At 41.5% G+C, this 27122-nt stretch overlaps 1 protein-coding gene across 6 annotated transcripts in view; it reads left to right on the top strand.

Moving 5' to 3' along the window:
* The first annotated feature begins 9592 nt into the window (after positions 1 to 9592).
* Positions 9593 to 27122, top strand: part of CDC14A (cell division cycle 14A) — a 164620-nt gene continuing 147090 nt past the window's right edge. For all 6 annotated transcript variants that reach the window (XM_005542589.5, XM_074000697.1, XM_005542587.5 and 3 more), the window contains exons 1-2: positions 9593 to 10098; positions 10859 to 10949. In XM_005542589.5, coding sequence (XP_005542646.1) covers positions 10050 to 10098; positions 10859 to 10949 — 140 coding nt within the window. In that variant the 5' untranslated portion in view covers positions 9593 to 10049. The remainder of the gene's footprint in view (positions 10099 to 10858; positions 10950 to 27122) is intronic.

Here is a 27122-nt window from a genome sequence, read left to right as displayed (position 1 = left end):
ATATATTCTAGTTTTTTACATTTGCTTAGGGTCCTTTTACTCAAAATAGTTACAATTTAGAAGTTATCTATATTATCTTATCCACATTTATTGCCAACACAGGCAAATTAAATTTCAGGAATCTTAGACGGTTCTTCCCATTAAGTACTTAATCATGTTCTGCGAAAACTGGGCAAGTTGCATTTTGTCTTTTTAATGGTGAAAGGTAAAAAGAAAGAATGAAACATGCTATTGTGGGCCTTTGTCTACATTCCCATTGTAATTCGGATTTTGGGGGGATTCATGGAGTAAAGTCCAATCTATTTACAATTAGTTAAACAATTTTGAAGGCTCTTTCTGTCAATTTTAAAAATCCCTGCCTAGGGCCCGGCGCGGTGGCTCATGCCTGTAATCCCAGCACTTTGGGAGGCTGAGGCAGGTGGATCATGAGGTCAGGAGATTGAGACCATCCTGGCTAATGCAGTGAAACACTGTCTCTACCAAAAATACAAAAAAATTAGCTGGGCGTGGTGGTGGGCGCCTATAGTCCCAGCTACTTGGGAGGCTGAGGCAGGAGAATGGCGTGAACCCGGGAGGCAGAGCTTACAGTGAGCCGAGATCACGCCACTGCACTCCGGCCTGGGCGACAGAGCGAGACTCCATCTCAAAAAAGAAAAAAAAAAACAAAAAAACAAAATCCCCGCCTGGGGATTTTAGGCTTTTCCTCATTCGTATACAGTTGACCCTTGAGCAACATGGATTTGAACTGCACAGGTTCACTTGTACATGGATTATTTTCAGTAAATATAGGAAAATCTTTGGAGATTTGTGATAATTTGGAAAAATCTTGCTTTTCTTCTTGCCTACTTTATCATAAGAATACAACATATATATAACATATAGTATACAAAATCTGTGTTAATCACCTGTTTATGTTATGGACAAGGCTTCTGGTAAACAGTAGACTGTTAACTTTTGGTTGTATGTGGATATGCAACTGTGCTCCTAACCCTTGTGTTGTTTAAGGGTCAACTGTATTTCATTTTGGTGCCCCATTGCCCTCTGGATAAAGTCCACATTTTTGGACTAACTTACCAAGATCCTTCTTCCTCTTCCCTTTTATACTCTGGGCTGGAGTCAAATGGAGCTGCTTCAAATCCTGAACTGGCCTTTCTCTCTACTGTTTCCTGGCCTGTGTGTATAGACTGTTCCCTCTGCCTGGGGTTCTCTTGTGTGTCTTCCTCCTTCCACGTACCCTCCCGCCTTGATCTCTCTACTGTTTGGCTACCTCCCCCTAGCTAACTCCTATTCAACCTTCAAATCTATGCAAGGATTTTGCAGGGAACCCTTTCCTCATGCCTCAGGTCTGATGCAGCCCACACAGGCCTCTGCTCTGTGCTCACTTCAGCCTAGCATGTATCTTGCTTATGGAACCTGATTGCTCATCTATAACCCTTTCTAGAATGTAACTTCCTTAAGAATAGAACACTCTGGCTTATTCTCAGTTGCAATCCTAGCACCTAGCACAGAGCCAGGCAAATAGTAGATAGTAAATTTTTACTGAATGAATGAAAACACAAATATAAAGGAAATGTATATTTGATGTTATGGAAATAAAACATAGGTATGAAGAGAAATATTTTACCTAAAATACATACATTTTAGGGTAAGTAGACATTATTTTTATGTATGTGTTACATTATTCACATCGCTGTTATCCTACATTAACAAATACAGGTCTACTACTTTAGATATCATTTGAAGAATAACATAGACTCCATGTAGGAAGGCTTGGTATGTGGAAGATATGAAGTGTGATTTTTGTTCTCCCATGGGAATCAATGCAATTATTGATGTTAATAACAACAAGAACAACCATTAATAATATGTTCAATACATATATAGTATTTTTGGTTGAAAAAATGGAAATCAAAGGTTTGAAAACATAATTTTCTTCTAGAGTTTCTACACAGGACTAGGCATCAGAAAACATATGTTCCAAAAGTGTGTCAAGGGTCGCCATGGAAACCACAGGGCACAACATTTGTGTCCCAGGCTTCTGGAACACTAAGGACCGAAAGAACGTGAGTGAGAGCAGGGGAATTTAGGAATCCGTTGAGAATGCCTGAATGGGTTTGTTGGCCCTGATCACACTCCAGAGACAGGCATATGGTCACAGGCAATCAGAAATGAAAAAGGACATTAATTTGTACCCTGTGGAGTTGTCTTCGGTTGATAAAAAGGACTTCTCTGTGAGTGTATATTTTAATTATGCTGTTAGCTAGGAGTCAATTAAATTACAATACCTAGATCCAAATAGTTGTATTCATTTGAGACTTATGAAAATTAGATTTTGGAAACAAGTTAGTATTTCTTAATCTATGCTTAATATTACTAAATATTTGTATTTATTAATACAAATGCTAGGCTGTCTTTGTACAGCATCATATTTGTATACAGTGTCTAGCATCACAGCATGAAACTCACATTTAATTTTACTGTTATTCTTGTGAGTTAGAAATTATTATAATTTCTATTTAATATCAGAGGAAACTGAGTCCAAAACAATGCATACAGGTGGTGGGAGAGAGATGCCTGAAACCCAGGCTTCTGATTACAAATCTAGCATTTTTTCACTACTCCAGGCTGCAAAGGAACTGATTTGTGAATCCAGGTGATTCACATGAGTTCATCTCCTCACATTTTAATTACTCATTTATTTATCCATTCTCCAGATATACACTGAGCATGTATTTTGTGAGTTTCCTCATTTATAAAATGGAAATAATAATATACCTACCTGATAGGCAACCAATGTGAGAACTGAGATACATACATTTTAGGGTAAGTAGACATTATTTTTATGTATGTGTTACATTATTCACTTGTATTGTGAATTGGTGCTTGTACTGTGCTTGGTTTTAGATGAAACCGAACTATTAACTACTATTATTTTCCTGCTAGAAATATGTAGAGTAGAAACATTATTAAATGTGAACATGGAAGTGAACATTCAAAACTTTAGATTATGGCTGGGTGTGGTGGCTCATGCCTGTTATTCCAGCACTTTGGGAGGCCCAGGCGGGCAGATCATGAGGTCAGGAGTTCGAGACCAGCCTGGCCAACATAGTGAAACCCCGTCTCTACTAAAAATACAAAAAACAGTTAGCCGGGCGTGGTGGCGGGCACCTGTAGTCCCAGATACTCGGGAGGCTGAGGCAGGAGAATTGCTTGAGCCCAGGAGGCAGAGCTTGCAGTGAGCCGAGATCGCGCCACTGGACTCCAGCCTGGGTGACAACGCAAGACTCCATCTCAAAAACAAAACAAAACAAGACAAAACAAAACAAAAAACCTTTGGATTACAATGTGTAGCTCACTAGTATTTCTCAGCATGGCTATGATGGTGATGGTTGGAGAGGAGTGGTGTGGGAAATATTATCTATTTTTGGAGTAAAAATGTTCACTTATTTTTTCTGTAAAAAGAGTATGAATGGTGTAGGTGCCGCGGCTCCCACTTGCAATCCCAGCACCTTGGGAGGTCAAGACAGGAGAAACTGGCTCTAGCTGAGGATTTCAAGACCAGCCTGGGCAACATAGTGGGACCCTGTCTCTACAAAAAAATCAAACAATTAGCCAAGTGCAGTGGCTCATGTCTGTAGTCCCAGCTACTCTGGAGCCTGAGATGTGAGAATCACTCAAGCTCAGGAGGTTGAGATTACAGTGACCTGTGATGGTGTCACTGCACTCCAGCCTGGGTGACACAGTGAGACTCTGTCTCAAAAAAAAAAAAAAAAAAAAAAGAGTAGTAATGACAAATAAATATAGATGGATAAATTCTGTAAAATTTAAAAAATGTATTGAGTTGTTAACTTGTTTGGTAAGTATAGCAAACGGACAATAAATTGACTATTGTGAACTCATGGAACTTTCTTTTACCTTCTAAAACTGTACCATTCTTTATTGACTGCATTAGTGAAGAAGAAGATGAATATTGAATTGACTTGTTTTATTGTGAACATTAATGTTCACTATACCAGTATTTCTAAACTGTATTTTGTAGAATGCTGGTATGCGATTAATAAATCACAGGGTTGAAAACAATTCAAATTTCTATAGAAGCCACACAAGAACAATAGCAATGGCAGATAATGCACCATCTTATATTGTTTCATTTGGAGATTATTTCAATATTTCCTCTAAATATCTTGAAGAAAATAGTTGTAGATATTATGCATACATTATTATTGACACTTTATGGCTAAAGTGTAATAATCTATAAGTTAAATAATGTAATTTAAACTAACTAGGGAAAAATTAGGAAAAGGTTGTTGATATTACAGCAAATAATGAATACTGGTCTTATTTCCACCAGTTATGTGAGTTTGGGAAATCAGTTACCGACTGTGGACCTCCTTCTCTTTTTTTCTCTTTTATTTTGCCATATAACTGTTTATAAAGGAACTATTTTGTAGAAGCCTTGAGTGCTCATCCACTGCCTTCCACTCCCACCCCCATATTGGTCTTGTGCTAAATCCTTTGAGTTGGATGGAGTCTGTTTGAAAACTGGAACTAGCTGATCTCCCAGGTCCCTTCTGGTTTTTACTTCTTTGATTTTGGTTTGGAATTCTTAAACAGGCATTGGTGATTTGTCTGATACAGAATGTGGCTGGGTTAGGCTAAGGTCTTATCATTTGTGGGCAGGCTTCTGGAACAGAACCGCTTCTGAGTCACGCTATTTATTTTTGGTATTCTGGTTCTACTGTAATAACTTTTTTATTATATGTATTTTACTAAAAGCTGTTTTAAATTATTTTTGGGATCAAAAAATTGTCAAAATATGTATATGAATAAATAATTCAAATTACCTTGAATATCAAATCACTCAGCAGCACAGGTTTCTATTACGTGTTTCATACTTAATCTGAAAATTAATTTCCAGAAATAATTCGAAGTATGTATTCTATATTTTCTTTACATTCTTTGGTAACTTTGTATCACTACTGAATAAACAACTAAACGAGTATGTTCTAATTATACATTCTAATAAGAAATTATGATAATTTTAAAAGAATACACTATGTAAACCACATAGCTGTCAGGCCTTTGACAATCTTGAGCTCATTTTTCCTTGCCCTCTTCCAGCAAGAAAGAATATTTTCCACCAGGCGCAGTGGCTCATGCCTGTAATCCCAGCACTTTGGGAGGGTGAGGTGGGTGGATCACGAGGTCAAGAGATCGAGACCATCCTGGCCCATATGGCAAAACCCTGTCTCTACTAAAAATACAAAAATTAATTGGGTGTGGTGGTGCATGCCTGTAGTCCCAGCTACTCGGGAGGCTGAGGCAGGCAAATTGCTTGAAACTGGGAGGCAGAGGTTGCAGTGAACCGAGATTGTGCCACTGCACTCCAGCCTGGTGAAAGAGGGAGACTCCATCTCCAAAAAAAAAAAAAAGAATATTTTCCTTTTCTTTTTCTTGAAGCTAAATGATAAAATTTAATTCTTTTATGTGTTTCATTTCTTTTGCTCACATCTGAATCTTTCATCCATTCTTTTTTCTTTTTTCAGAACTGGCCACACCAGTTTAAATGACAAAATTTGATTCTTTCATGTTTTTCATTTGTTTTGCTCTCATCTGAATCTTCCATCCATTCTTTTTTCTTTTTTCAGAACTGGCCACACCAGTTTATCACTAGTCTGCATTCAGTTCTGGGACCCACTTTATAAGAAATTGGACAAATTGGCAGAGACTGGACTGAGAGACTTAAAGCCATGTAATATAAGACAATGTTGAAGAAAATGGAGATATTTGTCTGGGGAAGACTAAGGAGAAAAGGAAGGTGGTCAAGGAAACTGTCTTTGCATTTTTGAAGACCTGTCATAAGTAAGGGTGGTCAGAGGTCCTGCAGCCTCCAGGCAGAATTAGAACTAGTGGCTTTTGACATAATTTAGAGCTGCCTCCAGCAGAGAGTTTTCTAGAACTGCAGGCACACAAGCATGGGTTGCAGGAGTTAGATTTAAATTTTGTCGTTTTCAGGGTGAGTGCAGTGGCTCACATCTGTAATTCCGGCACTTTGGGATCCTGAGGTGGGCGGATTACTTGAGGTCAGCAGTTTGAGACCAGCCTGGCCAACATAGTGAAATCCTGTCTCTACCAAAAATACGAAAATTAGCTGGGCAGGGTGGCACACGCGCCTGTAGTCCCAGCTACTCTGGAGGCTGTGGCAGTAGAATCGCTTGAACCTGGGAGGTAGAGGCTGCAATGAGCCCAGATGGTGCCACTGCACTCCAGCCTGGCGACAGAGCAAGACTCTGTCTCAAGAAAAAAAAAAAGTTGTTGTTTTCAAACTCGACACTTTTGACACTTACCTGCTGAATTTCTGTGTGTAGTATTACCTTCCTTTTGTGCAGTTGAGCGATATTTAAAATCTCTTAGTATTTCCTTTATATGTGAAATGCCTTCTTTATTGTTTCTTTAAAGTTCATTCCTTAAATTTATATCAAGCTGGGTGGTTGGAAAAGCTTCTTCTATTATCTTCCCTCATAGACTGTAAAAGTATGCCTTTATTATGAAACTACAACCAACAGGAACTTTGACCTCATGGTAATTGAGAGAATAAAGTGTTTTATGATCTCATTAGAACCTTGTTATGTATTATACGTGTGCTGTGTGTGCATTATCTGTTTCATATTTTTCTTGTAGAATTTTCTATACCATTTAGAATGGCTTAGAGAGATTTGATTATACTGACACTTTCCTTCCATGCAATTTTGTTGTTGTTTGTTTGAGACAGGGTCTCACTCTGTCGCCCAGAGACACTGCACTGCTGGAGTGCAGTGGCGTAATCATGTAATCACAGCTCACTGAAACCTCTGCCTCCCGGTTCGAGCGATTCTCCTGCCTCAGCCTCCTGAGTAGCTGGGATTACAGGCGTCAGCCACCACATTTGGCTAATTTTGTTTTATTTTTTTGAGACAGAGTCTTTTTCTGTCACCCAGGCTAGAGTGCAGTGGCACGATCTTGGCTCACTGCAACCTCCTGAGTAGCTGGGATTACAGGCGTGTGCCACCACACCCAGCTAAGTTTTGTAATTTTTTTTTTGAAACAGAGTTTTGCTCTTGTCACCCAGGCTGGAGTGCAATGAGGCGATCTCGGCTCACTGCAACCTCTGCCTCCCGGGTTCAAGCGATTCTCCTGCCTCAGCTTCCCTAGTAGCTGGGATTACAGGTGTGTGCCACCACGCCCGGCTAATTTTTTTGTATTATTAGTAGAGTCGGAGTTTTACCATGTTGGCCAGGCTGGTCTCGAACTTCTGCTCTCAGGTGATCCACCTGCCTCAGCCTCGCAAAGTGCTGGGATTACAGGCGTGAGCCACTGCACCCAGCCAACTTTTGTATTTTTTTTTAGTAGAGGAGAAGTTTCGCCATATTGGCCAAGATGGTCTCAAACTCCTGACCTCAGGTGATCCGCAGGCCTTGGCCTTCCAAAGTGCTGTAATTATAGGTGTGAGCCACCATGCCCAGCCCCAAGCAATATTTTAAAAAACATTACTTACAGAGTTTTATTATCTTTGTAAAAATGCTAAGGAAAAATAAACATTTTCATTTGAACTTAAGGACTTGTATTTGTTAGGTGATAATTCATTCCTCATGATCAAAATTTTAAGCAGGAGAGTTACATAAAAAAGATTTTTGTAAAGGATCATTTTGGAAAATAACAAGAGGGTGTTCAATTATATCTGGCTTCACCGAAAGTGTAGATTGGAGTTCTTTTCATTAGACTATTTACTTTGTGAAATTAAAAGTTCATGAATTGGATGAGAACTCTGACTTCTATTTCTAATGCCCTTTTTCTAACACAAAACTCATGAAAAATTGTTGGGGAATTTGAGTTTAGATTCTGGAAGAATTTTAAATCAGAATCTTTGGATTTATTTAGCCTTTTAAACAAAGTGGATAAGTTTATTGAAAGATTCATATACTTCGTTTTTCTCTATCTTTCATATAAGAAATACTAGATTTTTTTTTTCAATAAAATAATTTGAGGCCGGGCGCGGTGGCTCAGCCTGTAATCCCAGTGCTGTGGAAGGCCAAGGCAGGGCGGATTGCTTGTACTCAGGAGTTGAAGACCATGGCCAACATGGCAAAACCCGGTCTCTACAAAAAATACAAAAATTAGCCGGGCGTGGTTGCGCAAGCCTGTAGACCCAACAATTTGGGAAGCTGAGGCACGAGAATCGCTTGAACCCGAGAGGTGGAGGTTGCAGTGAGCAGAGATTGGGCCACTGCACTCCAGCCTGGGTGATAGGGCGAGACAGTGTCTCAAACAAAGAAAACACACATTAAAAAAACCCCCACTAACAAAAACTGGAATTGGCCCTCAAAGGGCTCGCTCCCTCGGTCAGCTCTGCACGGGTGCGCTCCCTTTCTCCCTAGAGGTCAACACGCGACTGCGAAGGAAAAGGCCGCCACAAGTTTCTTGCCGTTTCTGGAGAGAGCACTCAGAGCGCATGCTCTTCGGATAGTGGGTCTGTAGCGCCATTTTCGTATGGAAGGGACGGCACGCTGATTAGGCACAGCCGTAGGACGGCCAGCGTTCAAGTTGTTCAAACAGTATCTGGAGCCTCGCAGAGATAAGTCAAGGGCCTCTTTTAGCGGGACTCCTGCCTGGAGCGCTTCAGCTGAGACTATGTGAAGAAATTCCTTTGTGTTAACGTTCTCCTTGGACCAGTGGACTCTGCTCTCTCTCCTATTCCCTCCGCCCCCGCCCAGGCTTGCTCTGCGGTCTCGCCCCGCCCCTCCGGGACCCGAGCTCTGTAAAGATTAGGCATTTGTGATGCTTTTGCGCTCACAGTGGCGGCCCAGTTGAGAGGGCGCGGAGAACCAGATGGGAAACTTTTTTTCCCGTGAGAACAAAGTACAAGTTATATCAGAGTCTGGTATGTGTAGAGGAAACCAATACATGTACTGTGAGCTAGGAGCTGGGGCTTCTTTTTCAATTGTATTTTTTATAAAGATGCAGACCCCCTCAGTGTTGGGCGTGGGGGGTGGTTGAAATGTTAGCTAGAGGCGAGGCAGGGCACGGAGATCTGAGGTTTTTACGTGTGTGCGTGTGTGTGTGTGTGTGTGCGCGCGCGCTCGCGCGGCAAGAGTTTAGAAGAGCATGGATGAGTGGGCGAGAAAGAGAATGAGAGAGAAAAAAGAAATCTGGAGTGGGACAAGACTTAGTGGGTGCCAAAAAGAAAGGGGGCGCCGGCGCATCCTAGCCTCCGAGGCCGCGACAGAGCCCTTGGCGATGTCCACTTCCAACGCCGCCGTTTCATTCATAAGTTTCTGGCCTAGAGGCCCCGCCCGCTCCCCTGGGCCGAGGGCCCCATTTTCTGAACAGCAATTGGTGGACGGCAACAAAGCCTTAGCAACCGGCTCCTAGTGACCCGCGGGGTGCCTGGTAACTGGGGCTGCTGCGGAGAAAGGAGCTGGGCTGTCCCTTTAAGGGATGGCCGCGGAGTCCTGAAAGTGGAGGGGGCTGAGGGAGGGCGGGGAGGAAGGTCTGGGGGCGGACCCAGGGGGAGGAGGAGGAGGAAGAGTAACTGCTGAAAGGAGGTGGCGAAGGAGGAGCCGGAGCAGCTGCTGCCAGCCCGCGGGCACTGAAGTCCTGCCGGCAGCCGCTCGAGTAGCCACGGGCGCGATCAAGACCAGACGTCTCCTCCTCCATGATAACTTTGGAAGCCGGGGGAAGACTTTGCCCTGCCGTGAGAGCTGGTCTGCGTTTCCCAGGCGCGGCGACGGCGAAGCAGCAGCTGCAGCAGCCGGGTCCAAATAGGAGCGGCCACAGCCAGGGGCGTGTGCGCCCCGCGCGGAGCGGGCTCGGGTTCCCCTCGGAATGTCCCCGGGGCGCCCGGCGCGCTGACCCAGAAGCCGCCTCCGCCTTCGGCGCCTGCTGCCTCCCTCGGCCAGGCTTGGTGTTCGGGACTGTGAGCTTTCTGGCTTCTGGGCAGTGGGGAAGCCCCCGGAGGCGAGTGACCTCAGCTGGCCACGACCCAGCCCTCCCCAGTGCGTATCTCGCTTAAGATGGCAGCGGAGTCAGGGGAACTAATCGGGGCTTGTGAGTTCATGAAAGGTGAGGAGCAGCCGCCCCGCATCTTCCAACGCTCTTTTGCCCCCAACTCTTCACTTCCCGCGCCACTGTCCCCACCTTCTCCTGAGGCTGCCAGTGTCCTGCAGCCGCTGCGCGCGCTCTCGTCCCCTCTCGGGACTCTGCTTTCTCCGAGGACCCCCTGCTTCCGGCTTCTCGTTCTTGTGTCCCTTGCTCCCTCTGCAGTTCCCTCGGATGGCTTCTCGGCCTCGTAATGGGACAGCACTGGCTTCTCTGCCCGGACTCCGGCACTCAGCAGTTCATGGGGAGCCTGCTCCGGTTGCTCACCGGTCGCCTTTATTCCACCATCGCAGGCTTCGGTTTTCGGGACACCCCCAACCACACCCCCTAAGTCTCTCTCCGTTCCTCTTTTTCAAATCTCCGAAGCCGCATGGGGGAGGCTCACCTCTTTCTTCCCCTTCTCGCAGCTGCTGAGGTCTGGAGATTTGGGAACCAAACTTGCACCTCCAGTTCTGCGGGTACCCCCCTCTCCTGGCTACTCCGCTGGCCCGAAACAAGGGAAATGTGGGTGCTCTGCACCCCGCTGAGTTCCTCGGTCAGGTCTTCCTCTTGCCTAACTGTTGTGCTCTTGAGTCTCTAGCTTTCTGGGAGAGATGAGGTTTCTGCAAGAATTCCACGTGTTGATGGGGTCTTTAAATTGAATCCTTCGTATGTTATCACCCCCCTTCACTTCCACTTCCCTACTTCTCATATGTTTTTTCTGTCTTTTAAACTTGTCTTTCAGATCGGTTATATTTTGCTACTTTAAGGAATAGACCAAAAAGCACAGTAAATACCCACTATTTCTCCATCGATGAGGAGCTGGTCTATGAAAAGTAAGTTTCTGTTTTGTTTTTTTTTCTCTTGGCCATTCAGCTTGTTCTTTGACGAGGAAACACTATGCACTTTTATTCATTTTCCCCCAGTGATTTGAGTAACAATCCCAATGTTTTAAGGCTCGGGTGCCTGGGGAGAAGTTCAGGGAAAATGGACAATTTGAACCTTTCAACACCTCAGTTCTTTTAGACATCTATCTGTTTCAGTTCTTCCTACCACCACAGCAAACAGCAACTGGAGATTCCTAACACTCCTCAGAGTAGGACCAGGGAGACACACTATCATTGCCAGACTCTGTAATTGGCCTGTGAATCAGTCACTAAGTATTTATGGAGTGGCCATAGGGTACAGGGCAGTGCGTGTATTACAGGTGCTTGAGCTTTATAGTTTACAAGGCTTCTGTTCTATCTCAGGATGTTTTGTTTGTGCAGCTCTTTTTCAGAAAGTGGGACACATTAACTGCAGGGAGCTGTATCAGAGTCACATCTATGACTAACATTTTATCTGACATATTATTGATTCTTTTATTTGGGTACCCCAAACTTTTTGATATTATTTTCTTTGCTTCTGATGAAATGATGTAGCAGTCCTGATTTATTTTCTTTGACTACTTTGCTTCTGTGGGATTAGGATTTGAGAGTGTAAAATAAAAGTAGGGAACTGTTTTCTGTAAAAGACCACTAATCTACAGGAAAAAGATATCTTAATACTTTAGGTATAGCAAAACATTAATTGAACAGAGATAAATCTTTATTCAATATAAGTATCAGATAATAAGAAATAAGGCTGAATTGACTTGGTTATGTACTTTTATGAAAAGAGCTGGTGTTTCAGAGGAGTCTAATATATTCTATTTTAAATGTTTAAAGTTTCTTTCTTGTTGTCTTTACCAAATGTGCAGATAAATGAACATAGTTAAATGAATCATAATTAGCTTCCTTGGACTTGTGTTGTTAGAAAGGTTATTGGCAGTTTGCCTAAGGATTTGTGGGTACTACCAGGTCTCCGAAGAGTGAGTGTTCTGGACCTTCAACAGCATATCTTTTATTTGGGGGAAAACAATCTTTGTCACTTCATCATAGAGGTTCTTGAAATTGAGGTCTGCGACGTTTCTCTTAGTGGTGCTGGGAGGAGGATGCTTCTTGAATGGCTAAAGTAAGAGTGGGAATGAAAGAGCCCTTTGCTGCTGCTCATCAATGCCCAGAGTTGCTGAGGCAAAGAGGTCTGAGTCTCTGGTGTCAGATTACAGCTCTGCTTCTAGACAGAATGGAGTTATGTGCGGCTGTGTACCTGGATGATGTCACTGCCAGCAGTGTTTATTGAGTGTTCACTCTGTTGTTGGGAATGTGCATTGTTGTGCCTCTGTTTTTGTGATTTTAGGGTTTGGGGGTCTCTCATGAGTCTGAGAGTGGGAATGGTGTATATGTCATTATGTTCAATTCTATAGTAACTCACATGCCAGAGGTTGTTAATATGTTAATATGTCATTGAGTGAGCTCTAGCCATGGAGATCTGAGTCACTTCTCTTGGGATTGCTAGGTGATAGATCTAGCAGAAAATTAAGCCAACTAAACACTGTGCATGATGGCTTTTTGATTTTAGTATTGATAGATGAGGAAAATGTTTAATGTGATTTTCATGTTGGTATTTTGGGATAGGCCTACAAATCATATTCCTCTTATAGTCTACTGTTTTTCTGGTATTTTACAAGGAAAGACTTGCTGGAGAAACCATCCAATTTATATTGTGAGTTTGAATTGACATTTGAAATATGATGAGGACTCCAGCCTGGGCAGAGTGTGTACTTTTCTTAGTTTGAACTTACCCTTCTGTGCCACAGTAATGGCTGTGGCTCTGAAACCTCCAACTCCATCTTTTTTGTTACCCCGACATATTACATGATGCTAGGTGATGCAGAGAATAAAACAATGTTGAATGCACATGTTACCTTCGAAGAGCTCCAAGCCTGTAGGGAAAATAACAGAACTGCAGTTTGAGGCATAGGAAAGATATCTGCCAAAAGAGAAGTACAATCTCTATGCTAGGAGAGGAATTCACAGGGGGGTGGGGGCACATCTGGTGGAGGGGTTCAGCAAAGGCTTCGTGGAAGAGTTAAGATCGGCTTGAAGGATGGACAAGGTCTTATCAGGCAGAGATGTGAGAGGAGGGATCTTAGAAAACAGCAAGTGTGAGGAGGGGAGAACCTTGGGACATGTGTTCAGGGAACAGTAAGTCCTCCAGTTTGCCTGGTGTGTATTCAGGGAACATGTAGGGCATGGAGAATGTGAAGTTGAAAGGTTGGCTGGGGACAGAATGAATGTCAGGCTGAGAAACCTGCAGTTTTTTTGGTACACCATGGGACTCTTGAGGGATTTGGGGCAGCCATGGTATGACTTCATCTGTGCTAATTACAAATAATGGGAATCATTTATTGAGCATTTAAATGTATGCCATATACTGTTCTATGTGCTCGTAACTATTCATTTTGTTTTCACAACAATTCTATTGAGGCAGGCACTATTATCCTTATTGTACAAAAAGGCATAGAGAGGCTGGGTCACTTGCCCAAGGTCACAGAAGTAAAAGTAGCAGAGTTGGAGTTTGAAACCAAGTCATCTAGTTGCAGAGGACATATATCCTTCTCAAAAAATTAATACAGTAGCATCACTTAAGACGGGTTGTTGAGGAGATAAGAGCCCACTTAAAAAAATTCAGAGGGTATCAGGCATGGTGGCCCTCGCCTGTAATCACAGCAATTTGGGAGGCCGAGGCAGGTGGATCACGAGGCCAGAAATTCAAGACCAGTCTGGCCAATGTGGTGAAACCCCATCTCTACTAAAAATACAAAAATTAGCTGGGCGTGGTGGCACATTCCTATAATCCCAGCAACTCCGGAGGCTGATGCAGAACTGCTTGAACCAGGACCCGGGAGGTGGAGGTTGCAGTGAGCTGAGATCACACCACTGCACTCCAGCCTGGGCTACAGAGCAAGATTATGTCTAAAAAAAAAAAAAAATTCAGGGGGAAGAAACAAGTACCTGGATTAGGATGGTAACAATGGTGATGGACAGAAGGAATCTTAAGCCATGTGACCTGGCAACACAGGAGGGTGGGGTGGAAGGGTGCTGAGGAAAAAGGGGAGTCAAAGAAGTCCTTAAGACAGCTTGGGTTGTGGTGAGCCTGCTGGAGCTCTTAACTGAAATAAGGAAGGAGGGTGGAATAATTGGGTTTGGTGGGAAGATCAGGCATTCCATTTTGGTCAGATTGAATTTAAGAAATTTAAGGGATATTTATATCACTGTTAGATATCACATATATTTGAGGTTCTTAAATTTGGTAATTTTCCCAAAGAGACAATAAAGCTGAGAGAATGATGTGATTTCTGGGAAGATAGAGAAGGCCTCAAGGTCTGTATTTCACAGGTAGGGCCAGGATGAGAGGAGCAAGGGAGGGTGGAAGTATGCAACAAAGAGGTGGACAAACACTGAAGGGGAGAGGAGAAAGGGAGAAGGACTGACTCCATCTCATCAGCTCCACGTTGGGGAAGTATAGAATGAGAGAGACTGCAAAGCCCCTAGAAGGACCTCTAGTAACCTGGGCTCTGTCTGGAGGATGTCCTACGGTGAGAAAGATCTTGACTGTCACATCATAATGTGCATGTCTCTGAGGAGAGGGATATATTTATGTTCATTATCCCACAGGACTTTGTACTGTGTAATTATTTGCTGAATGGTTAAATTAAATGCTGCTTTTCCAGCTGGGTGTGCTTGTAGTCCCAGCTACTCTTGAGGCTGAGGTGACAGGATTGCTTGAGGCCCGCAGTTGAACTGAAAAGCCAGCCTGAGCAACATAGTGAGACCCCATCTCTTAAAAAAAAAAAAAAAAAAAGAAATAAATGCTGCTTTTCTGGCTAAATTATCACCTTAGAAGCGATTGTTTTTGAATCAGGAAGTAGACTCTTTAAATATTAGGCTGTGGATATTTTGGGCACAGCTGTGCTTTGTGCAGCTGTTTCTTTAGTTATGAAAGGAGGACAGCATTCCATGATTGAAATGTCAACCTTCTGAGATGCTGGTGGAGAAAATTTAATGAGGTGGCCTCATGAGGTAGGGCTATTAAGAGTGAACGTTTGAATTATCTGCTTGATTTTTTAAAACAGAACTTATTACTATAAACGCCTGAGCAGATTTAATAAAATGAGGATGATACGAAATCATACTTTGTCCTTGGGTTATGATTTCACAGGTCAGAGTTAAAATCAGAGTATAGGCTAACACACTAGTGGTACAAAAATAACTCCACAAAAAGGGAGCCTTTCAAAGAAGATTTATCTGCATGTGATTAAACTACAAATAACACACAACTCCCTGGAAAGGCTTGTTCTTTGGTATTGGAATTGGGCCCTGTAATCCAAATAGACACTTACTTTTTCTTTTTTTTTTTTTTATTGTACTTTAAGTTCTAGGGTACATGTACACAATGTGCAGGTTTGTTACATATGTATACATGTGCCATGTTGGTGTGCTGCATCCATTAACTCATCATTTATATTAGGTATATCTCCTAATGCTATCCCTTCCCCCTCCCCCAACCCCACAACAGGCCCCGGTGTGTGTGATGTTCCCCTTCCTGTGTCCAAGTGATCTCATTGTTCAATTCCCACCTATGAGTGAGAACATGCGGTGTTTGGTTTTCTGTCCTTGTGATAGTTTGCTGAGAATGATGGTTTCCAGCTTCATCCACGTCCCTACAAAGGACATGAACTCATCCTTTTTTACGGCTGCATAGTATTCCATGGTGTATATGTGCCACATTTTCTTAATCCAGTCTATCATTGATGGACATTTGGGTTGATTCCAAGTCTTTGCTATTGTGAAGAGTGCCGCAATAAACATACGTGTGCATGTCAATACTTACTTTTAACAACTTGGCTCACTTTTTGTGTGGCTAAAAAGTTAGTGAAATCAAATATATTAATTGTTATGACATCTGTGTGCCCCTCCTAGTGCTGGTCAGGGGTGTAGGTTTGGATGTTGATGGCATAGAAAGCTAGTTTGCTGGGAAGGATAGTGTATAGGGTCTTCATTTTCAGCCTGTCCATTGTCATTTCTTCTCTTTTTGAGTTGTGAAGGAAAGGTATTGAAAATGCAGGAAAGAGCTCTTTAGGGAGAAACTCTAGGGACTGAATTTTAAGCAGTTTCTGAAGTGACTTAAAGGATTTCACCAAATGTTTTAGCATGTTAAGAATGAGCAGCCTCTAATGAGAACTAATTAGCTAAATGGAAGATTTAAATAATTTAAAACATTCAATTTTCATTTAAACTTAGTTACAGCAGCCTGATATTAATGTATCCAGGAAGTTTTGGATAAATAATTTATAGAAAAATGATTTCTTTTATCTTGTCTATAGCATAGTTTTGAGTTAAAATGTGAACATAGAACATTTTTGAGAGAAGTATGGAAAAACTACTCTTGTCTAGAAATATTTGTGGGAATGAGTATTTAGGTTAGAGGTAGGTCAGGAGAAACCCTTTTGGTTTTTAAATTTTTATTTCAAATGAAATGTGTAGCAAGTAGGATAATTTAATGGAAGGTTGAATGCCACTTAAGCATATACACACATACACATATATATGATCTTATAGAGTCTTACGGTCATCATTTAGAACCTCAGTCTCATTATAAATTATTATGATGTAGACAGAAGAGGAGATTTGGTTGAATCTCGAGACAAATTTCATTGTGGGAATAATAATAATAAAGCCATAGCAGCAGCAGCAGCAGCAGCAGCAGCAGCAGCAGCAGCAGCTGCAGCAGCAGCAGCAGCAGCAGCAGCAGCAGCAACAGCAACAGCAGCTAACACGTATAGCCCTGTGCCAGGCAGTGTTCTAAGTGGTTTACACACAAACATTAACTCAATTAATCCTCAGAACAAGCCTAGGAGTTAGATGCTGTTATTATCACTACTTAACAAAGGAGGAAACAGAGGCCCAGAAAGGGAAGTATATTGCCTAAGGTCACTGAGCTGGTAAGGCAGAGCAGGGATGTAAGCCAGAGGCAGTCCGCCCTGGAGTCCAGGCATTTCCCAGTTGGCCTGAGACTGAGGCCAATGGGGAGGGTGTAGGACACCTTTGCCCCTTCCTGACAGACTTGATCCCTCTAACTTGGGTGGTGACAGCTCTTGGGGGAAATGTGCCACTGACAGTATATGCACAAACTATGACCAGCTCCTATCTGGGAATGTGTGGTGGTAATTTAAAAAATTTTCTTTGTAATTTCACTTTTGGGGGGTGTAATTTTGCCTTTTTTTTTTTTTTTTTTTTTTTTTCCTATCAGTGCATTACCAAAAAGAAAGAGAGGAAAGAAATTGAGTTAATTGTCGGACATGTGAAAACGAAAGAAGCCCAGTTTTTATAAGCCTGAGATAACTGCTTTTGTAGACTGTCTGGTCAAATGTTCTGGCTGCTTACCTGGTGTAACTTAACGTGATTTTTTTTTTTTTTCTTTTTTTTTGTGGTATTCTCCAAAAAAACCCTCAGAAAACTGTTTAGTTTTTAAAAGATGGTAGTTTATAGTTTCTTCCCCCCTTTTTCTTCTCTTCATCCAAACCTTGGAAAAGTAAAATTGTTCAGGGCTGCTTTTATTCACCTTCTTTTTTTTTTTTTTTTTTTGAGTTGGAGTCTCGCTCTGTTGCCCAGGCTGGAGTGCAGTGGTGTGATCTCGGCTCACTGCAACCTCTGCCTCCTGGGTTTAACCGATCCTCGTGCCTCAGCCTCCTGAGTAGCTGGGATTACAGGCACGCTTGACCACGCCCAGCTATTGGTTTTTTTTTTTTTTTTTTGTATTTTTAGAAGAAGTGGGGTTTCACCATGTTGGCCAGGATAGTCTTGATTTCCTGACCTCATGATCTGCCTGCCTCAGCCTCCCAAAGTGCTGGGATTACAGGCGTGAACCACCGTGCCTAGCCTTTTTCACCTTCTGTTTTGAGCATATGACAGCCAATGTTATGATGTAGTATATGTTAAGAGGAAGTAGATATATCTGTATACATTCACAGTTAGTTCTTTTTTTTTTTTTTTTTTTGAGACAGGGTCTTGCTCTGTCACCCAGGCTGGAGTGCAGTGGGGCAATCTCGGCTCACTGCAACCTCCACCTCCTGGGTTCAAGCGATTCTTCCACCTCAGCCTCCCAAATAGCTGGGATTATGGGTGCATGCCACCATGCCTCGCTAATTTTTGTATTTTTTGTAGAGACAGGGTTTCACCATGTGGGCCAGGCTGGTCTTGAACTCCTGGCCTTAAGTGATCTGCCCGCCGCGGCCTCCCAAAGTGCTGGGATTACAGGCATGAGCCACCGTGCCTGGCCCACAGTTCTTAATTCTGTAATCCAGGGGAATCAAATTTACCTTCTAGATACTGATTTATTTAAATATCTACTGTTTTGACCTCTTAGGCATTCGGTGTAGAGTTGATCTCTAATCTTCATAATGATAAATTATTACTCCATTCTTTCAGTTTGCTTGAGATAAGGCTGTGAAAACATGAAATTTAGCCAAGGTGCTAAGGAGAGTTATCTTAACAGGGCTGGTCGTAATCATGCAGCCTGAGAGAGAGCTCCAAGTGGGCTGCAGGAGATCCCAGTGGGGAGCTGTCAGCCTTCCAAGTTCTTTCTGGCCAGGTCACCACAGGGCGGCTTCATTGTTTTGTTTGAAGTAGATTCCTAAGACATCAGATGTTCTCATTTGTAAGTTCATAAACACATTCCCAAGCCAGAAGTAAATGACTTTTACTTAGCCACAGCTCAGTACACCTTTGTGCTTATAAAAATAAAAAAAAACCAAAAAACAAACACAAGAACAAAAACCTCAAAAACAAAAACACAAAATTTTTATGGGAAGTGAAAAGCATAACTTAAAACTTTCATAACTGGTTGAAATTGCTCTACAAGAAACTTAGTATTTAGATGGGATAGATTTTGATGCAGAACACTGCGCTAATGCTTAGGAGATATGTATATGTAAAGAAGGAAGTGGAAACACATACAGTACAAGATAATACATGACCAAAACTGCAAATGTATGTGTTAGGAGTTCAAGAAAGGAAGAGATTATTGCTACCCAGGGTGATAAGCACTGAGCTAGTTTTTGAAGGGTGTATAATAGCAAAGAGTACATTTTATGATCTCTCTGAAGACCAGTACTACCTGTTTTTGCACACCATTATGTCCCAACACCTAGCACTGTGCCTGGCATAGATATGGGGCTCTAGTAATTTTAGTTGAATGAATGAATGAGTCAGTGAGTGAGTGAAAAAGAAAGGAAAGAAAAAGATTTCAGGCAGAGTCCGGAGAAAAGGCACAAGAGGTGTTTGGGAATAGCAAGATTCTGTTAGAGGAGGTGTAATAATATTTGAATGGAGAGGAGTCACAGGTCACAGCAGCAGTCACTTAGTTGGGGAGTGGATTGTGGAAAACTGTTTGGATGTCAGTAAGTTGTGCTTGCTGGTAAATGGCAGAGAGTGACCAGGGCTCTACTTTAGGACGAGTGCTGCCATCGCTCGAAGGTGGGGTCAGTTAGGCTATGGCAGAATTGGATTAGGGTTGTAGCAGTGGAGAACAGAAAGGCCAGATGGGGAGAGGCTAGAAAGAATCAATTGACTGGATTTGGGACTGACCAGATGAGGGTAGGGAGGAGGAAGCAAAGGTGAATTCAGTTTCTGGCTTGGGTGACTGGGAGAGGGTGACACCTTTAAGTAGGTGAGGTATGTAAATCAGAAGGAAACTGCCTTTTTGCTATTCTGTTTTGTTTTGAGGATTGGAGATAGGAAGCAAAAAAGGGATCATTATAATGGAGTCTTTGTCTTTTGTGATCTTTAAGCAGAAAATAGACCGTGCCTGTCCTGGATATTTAAAATGTGGGGAGGTAAGTGGCACAACTGATCTCAAGTTCCTTTCTGGCTTTGTGATTTGAGCTGAATTTTTTATACTTAATTGTGAAATTCATTGTGCTTAGATTTTTTAAAAAAAATTTTTCAAAGAATATTGCTTTTCTACAACGAAGAAATTCAAACCTACAGTGCTATAAATTTTTAATTGGCATAATTTTGTATATGCAGTTTTAAATGCTAATATTTTTAAATCATACATGAGCATTGTAAACCTATGCCATTTTTCAAAATCACCATAAATGTCTCTATATTAATAATATTTCAGGGAAAGGATATACCATACTGTATTGAACATTTTCCTCTCTTTGGTCATTTTGGTTGTTTCCTATGTCTTGTCATTTTAAGTTGTTCCAATTCACATTACTGAGGCAAAGTAGAGCTGTGAATAATTCTTTTTAAAGCTTTAGTTTTAACTTACTTAAAAAAAAGTGGTTTGTTTTAATCAACGAAATACTTCCAGGAGCACCAAAGAATTTTATGTGGATTGAGAGTCATCAAAAATATTGCTGTATTTATTCAAAATATGTAGCATTCCCAGTTCTTGACACTTGAAAATGAAGCAGCATTGTTGCCTGAGGTAAATACGCGGGGTTCTTCATCTCACCCAAGAAGATTAACAATAGGGACACGTGAGTGGGTTGAGGAGCAGAAAGTTTAATAGGCAGAAGAAAGGAGAGAGGAGAGCAGCTCTCCCTTTCTTGTGAGACACAGGAGTCCAAAAGGGAAAGGTGGGCCTGCACCTGACTGCAACAGGTTTTATAGTCTGGCTTGGGGAAGCGGTGTCTGATTTACATAGGGCCCATAGATTGGTTCAACCAGGTGTGACGTTTACGTAGTGGGAGGGGAAGGCTGGTCACCCCACCCCAGTCTTACTATGCAAGCGGACTTTCCACTCGGCCAGTGCCATCTTGTCTGCTGCTCACTGTACGTGTGGCTGGCAAAAAGAGAAGATGGAGCTGCCATTTTGAACATGCTTAGTCCCAGGTAGTAATATTCCTACTGGCACAACTGCCGACATTCACCTGTGCAAGTTTCCAGCATGCTTGTTTACGTGTGCAGCTCTATTTTACAGGCTGCTCTTTGTTAGAAGAGAAAATGATTTTACGCCTGCTTTTCATTAAAAGGAAAACCTTACCGAGGTCTCCTGTACCCTCACTACCTGCCTAAGTAATTTCTTTTTAACTCCTATATCAAAAACATCTGGCAAATGATCACAATTATTTGTTGTTGACAGTGAATTCCTTTATAAGAAATACTTTGTGTAAACTATAAATTTGAATAAGATATCTCCTTTGTTGTTAATTTAATTTTTTGGTCTTTTTATCCCAGTGACAAATTGAAGAATTTGCCGGTTTAGAGTTTTTTTTTTTAAATAAAATTTAATTTTCTTTTGGGAACCGGAAAAGGTAGTTTATTTCAAATTTGGTCCCTATGATTGATGTACTTTAATACATTTATTCAGTTTTGTGTTTCTGGAAATGTGGCATTTCAGTGAGACAAATTCTACGGAGAATTGGAAAATTACATTCTGAAATATCAAAGTTTTATACTTTAAATAATTTATGGAAACCTTTCTAAAATGAATATACATTTCTACCTTAAGGAATTTACTGGCCAGGCCCAGTGGCTCAAGCCTGTAATTCCACGCTTTGGGAGGCCAAGGTGGGCAGATCGCTCGAGCAACATGCTGAAACCCTGTCTCTACAAAAAATACAAAAATTAGCCAGGCATGTTCCACATGCCTGTAGTCCCAGCTCCTCTGGAGGCTGAGGTGGGAGGATCACTTGAGCTCAGGAGGTCGAGGCTTCAGTGAGCCATGAGCGTGCCACTGCACTCAGCCTGGATGACGATCAAGACCCTGTCACACACAAAAAATAATTTATTGATCGCAATTTACTTTTTTTCTGTCATACACAGACTTCATCATTATGGATGATCATTTTTATTTTTTAGTTTTAAGATGGAGTCTTGCTGTGTTTGCCAGGCTGGAGTGCAGTGGCACAATCTCAGCTCACTGTAACCTCTGCCTCCCAGGTTCAAGTGATTCTCCTGCCTCAGACTCCCGAGTAGCTGGGACTACAGGTGCACGCCACCATGCCCAGCTAATTTTTGTATTTTGTTTTTTTAGTAGAGACAGAGTTTCACCATGTTGGCCAGGAGGGTCTCAATCTCTTGACCTCGTGAACCACCTGCCTTGGCCTCCCAAAGTGCTGGGATTACAGGCATGAGCCGTTGCCCCCGGCCCTGTGATCCTCACCACAACTTTTAGAGTAATTATTTTCCTTTTGAGAGCCTCAGTCACTTTATGAAATGTGAGGGTTAGCCTTTTGTGTATGGGAGAATCACTCATCATTCTGTTTTCTAACAAAGCTTTGCATGTACTGTCTGTATAGCTCTCCTGCCTTCAGTACTAGCCTTTGAATAATGGGGTTAATTTATACTGCTGAGAATGTTTCTGTGGGAGTGAATTTTAATTTTCCCAGTGCATTCCTGAAGAAGTCTTTTGTTTTCATTAATCTGAGTCTCGAAGGGAGTTTTTATTAATTGACTTTCTCTAACGAGGGATGTTAGAATTACAGACCCTGATACTGAAAAGGTTCTTGATAACATCTGGTCTGTTGTTTGACTTTAAGGCAAAGTGAAAGCACTCACCCATTTTACAGAAACAGCAGCTGACACCTGACCTGACTGGTATTTGCTTCGGGTTAAGAAGGTAATAAGTGGAGAATGGTTCCTCACACCCTGGTGTTGTAAACCTGAACTTTCTTAGAAACCTGGACAATACATCAAGGGACAGGATTGATAGTTGATATTGGAGTTCTCTCCTTCCTTTATGATCTCAACAAATGTCAAACTTTTTGCAGATGAGTAAGTAATAAGGATGTCAAGTTTCCTAATACATGTAGCTGCTTTCTAGTCTGTGGGTTTGCTTTCTGGCTGTGCAGAAAACAGTGAATTTCAGGGAAAAAGCTGTGTTCTTTTCCTTCCCCAAAGAGGAGACACCCTAAGGGAAATGTCTTCTGTACCCAGACCCAATGCACTGAGAGGACAGATAGAACAGAGTACATCAAACAGGGCAAGTAGACCTTGAGAAACATTTGAGCAGTTGAATGGCTTTGTCCAATAAGGATAACTAGAGTCGTAGACTCTGTAGACTCTATATAATGGCTAGAACTGTGATATATGATGTTACATAAGAGCTGGAAAGAACGTTAGGAGCCATCTAATTCAGTGGCTTCATTTGATAGATGAGGACGTGGAGTCCCAGAGAGGCTGCGACACCAGCTTAGGGATAGTGAGTGACCAAATTGGGACTGGAACCGTTTGGCACCCAGTGATCTTTAGTTCTACATGAGACTGCTTCGTGCGTGGGAAGCTTGTTAGATGTGCAGCCACTCTTCCCCAAGAAGTTGGCATCAGTGTGACTGTGGGTGGTTATGCTAAAGGGCTTGAGCAAAAACTCAGACTAGTGCCCTCATCTGAGGTTGGTATTCGTTATGCTTTAGGACCTTTTTAAAACGTGATCGTAGCCGGGCACGGTGGCTCAAGCCTGTAATCCCAGCACTTTGGGAGGCTGAGACGGGCGGATCACAAGGTCAGGAGATCGAGACCATCCTGGCTAACACGGTGAAACCCCGTCTCTACTAAAAAATACAAAAAACTAGCCGGGCGAGGTGGCGGGCGCCTGTGGTCCCAGCAACTCCGGAGGCTGAGGCAGGAGAATGGCGTAAACCCGGGAGGCGGAGCTTGCAGTGAGCGGAGATCCGGCCACTGCACTCCAGCCTGGGCGACAGAGCCAGACTCAGTCTAAAAAAAAAAATAAATAAATAAAAAAATAAAACGTGATCGTTATGAATTCAGCCATAATGATCACACTTCATACAGAAACTTTATCATCTGACTGGAGGGGTGCTGATAGTATTCTAGTGATAGGGAAACTGTTAGGTAATGTGCAGCCCAGAGGCATTGCTGATCAATTTCAACAAAATTTTACACACACACATGCACACACATGCACGCGCACACACACACACGATCTCATTGTGTTTTGGAGGATACCGCTATCTTAGCATTTATCACATTGTAATATCTTTACTTGTCTTCTCAGAAGATAGTGAGCTCCTTGTGGATAGGGACTGGTGACCAATCGGCTTTTAGTAACTATTTGAGTGAGCAAGTGAATGAAGAGACAAAAAATGTCAGCAGTGCTGGTAAAACATTGAAAGGTTGGCATGCCTTATAATGATCTGATAGAATTTATTCATCCTATTTTTAAAGCAGTTAATTTTTTTTTGTATTGCAAGTACTCTGTGATGAATATGCTAACTTGTAATGCCTTGCTCAGAATAGGTAGTCATAAATCTTGTAGAATAAATGGGTAATTCTTAGAATGTAGCTTATCTTTTTGCTGAGGAGTTGGGAATTTTCACATGAAGCTTCTAATGTATAGAATAAGGTATAACAATACTTCAAACAATGATTCCTCTGTGAATTGACTCACTTAAATTATAGTTTATTAGAAAAACCGAAGACAAAATAATGGTACATCATAAACTTCATAAATCTTGTGAGAAGAGATACACATGTTGAGTATGATAGCAAGGCTTCTAGGCCTAGCTTCTATGTCCCTTCAAATTTGTAGGACCAGCACCTGTGGGGTGGTGGGTGATCCTACCCTTGTGAACGTTTGCTGTGATACTTGGGTTCCTGTTTCTTTGTTCTCCTGGTAAGGAGATGAACCTCCTTCCTCCTCCACTTGCATGACTCCAAATGCTCCAATTCTTTTAGTTTCTTTCCTGTCAAAACAGAAAAGGGTTTGATTTTAGCTATTTACACTTACTGAATAAAAGATGGATGGACCGATTTTCACTTAATAGTGCATGAGTTTCATTCTAGGCCTTGACTCATAATTTGCCAACCTTCTTAGAAGAAATCTGCAAATAGGTGGAGAGAATCATTTGTTCGTTTGTTCATTCATTTAGAGATGAAGCCATGGGTACCCTGAAATAATAAAATGTCCATGTTTTTCCCTGGCCACATGAGACCGAAAGACAAAGTGGGGACCCTTGCTTGGCTGTGGCTCTGGAGGCCTTTTCCTAGGAAATGCCAGGGTGGAAAAGACTCTGTCCCTTGTCATTAACTTCAAGTTTAGGAGCGCACTTAACCTTCAGATTTCTGAATAGTCTCTGAAGCGCTTATTTCTACCATCTCCTCCCTTTTCACTGTCTCTGGGTTGATGACCTTCCATTTCTCCTCTTCCACCCTGCTTTTGTTCTAAGCTGCCCAAATAGATATATTTTTACTTTCTAGCACATTTGACTCATTTTAATTGATTATCAATTAATTTTTATATTGAATTTCCCTCTAGCTAATAGTACGTATTATAGGTATGTTTTCATTTTTCCCTCAACTCTGGTGAAGAAAGTTCTTACAAAGGAGCATGTTGTTGGAAGATGTCTTCTTTATTCACAGTATTGCATTATACCAAAGTTGGTGATAACCCAGCATGGTGTGAACAACTATCAGCAATTTTTCAATGATCTTGACATTAAAAAATGTATTTATTAATAGTAAGCTAGAAAACTATATGTGTAAGACTATATTATTTTAAATACATAAATGGTCGTCTTAGTGTATTGTATCAAATGACCTTAAGATAAGATAGAGCTTGTTGACTTTATATTTCTCTGTGACAATTCTGACTTTTGAAGACTTGTTCAAAATTATTCTTGGTTGTGCAAAACTTTTGACTGAATTTTTTTAGTGCACCTTGAAGCTCATCCGTTTTTTTGTGGGATATAAAGACTGGCCCACTGAGTTTCAACATACTGTGGGGTGGGAAGTCCTCTGGGTTTGGATTGCTTATTGTTTTTCTACCTTTAACCAGAGACTCTTGCCAAAAAAGAGGCATAACTACTTCATTGTTGCTATCTTTGGATAGCAGCCTGCTCTTAAAACAGCCTGTCTTTTTGAGAGACAGTAAAGGAGGGTGGGAACTAGATCCTCACCTATTTTTCCATTCTCTCATGTTCTAAGTTCCAACTGGCTTTTTGGAAATATGACCCTCTTGAACAAAACAGGATAAAAATTACCAGGGCCTAATCTCACTGTTGGGAAATAACTGGGCCCTTGTAGGGAAAGGATATTGTCTTCAAACATTTTATCTATACTTCGTTTATGGTACTTGGTCATTTTATCTTGTATAGTTATTTTGATATGTCTTTTCATCTTGATCAGTATGGTCCATCAGTGCAGATCATTGTTGAATTCTGTAACCATTAGCTACCTGTGGCTTTTGAACACATTTGAAATAATTGAAGAATTTTTAATTTGTTTCACCTTAGTTAATTTAAATTTAAATAGCCATGACTAGTGGCTACCATGTTGGAGAGTACAGATCAACTTAAGGATGATGTTTGTATTTGATTTACTTTCTCCTGTGTTATTGTAGTATACCAATTTTATTTCCTAGTGTTTGGTGAAATAGGTTCATATGTGAACCATATTGCTTTCAAAAGTACACGTGGCTAAGCCATTCTGATTGTTAGAAATTGTACATCTTTGAATTTGAGATTGAAGTTGGCTTGTAATGATTAGTATGAAACTGGAATTTGATGACTTGAATTCTTTTTTTAAAAATTTCAACTTTTATTTTAGATTCAGAAGTATATGTGCAGATTTGTATACAAGCATATTTTGTGATGCTAAGGTTTGGGGTATCAATGATCCTGTCACCCAAGTAGTGAGCATAGTTCCCAATAGTTAGTTTTTCAACACTTTACTCCCTTCTTCCCTCCCCACTTCAGTAGTCCTTCATATCTATTGTTGCCATCTTTTTGTCCGTAAGTACTCAATTGTGTACTTCCCACTTATAAATGAGAACATGCGGTATTTGGTTTTCTGTTCCTGCACTAATTCAGTTAGGATAATAGCCTCCAGCTGCATCCATGTTGCTGCGAAGGTGGAACGATTTCTTTTCTTTTGGATATATACCCAGTAATGGGATTGCTGGGATTGCTGGGTTGACTTTTTAACAGTAACCATTCTGACTGGTGTGAGATGGTGTCTCATTGTGGTTTTGATTGGTGTTTCTCTGATGATTGGTGATGTTGATCATTTTTTCATATATTAGGTGCTTGTATTTCTTCTTTTGAGACATGTCTGTTCATGTCTTTTGCTTATTTTTTAATGGGATTATTTTTTGCTTGTTCAACTGTTAAATTCCTA

Source organism: Macaca fascicularis, chromosome 1 (assembly GCF_037993035.2).
Source record: "Macaca fascicularis isolate 582-1 chromosome 1, T2T-MFA8v1.1".
In the NCBI taxonomy this organism is placed as follows: Eukaryota; Metazoa; Chordata; class Mammalia; order Primates; family Cercopithecidae; genus Macaca; species Macaca fascicularis.
Note: the sequence above shows the minus strand (reverse complement) of the source record. Positions and strands in the feature narration are given on the sequence as shown.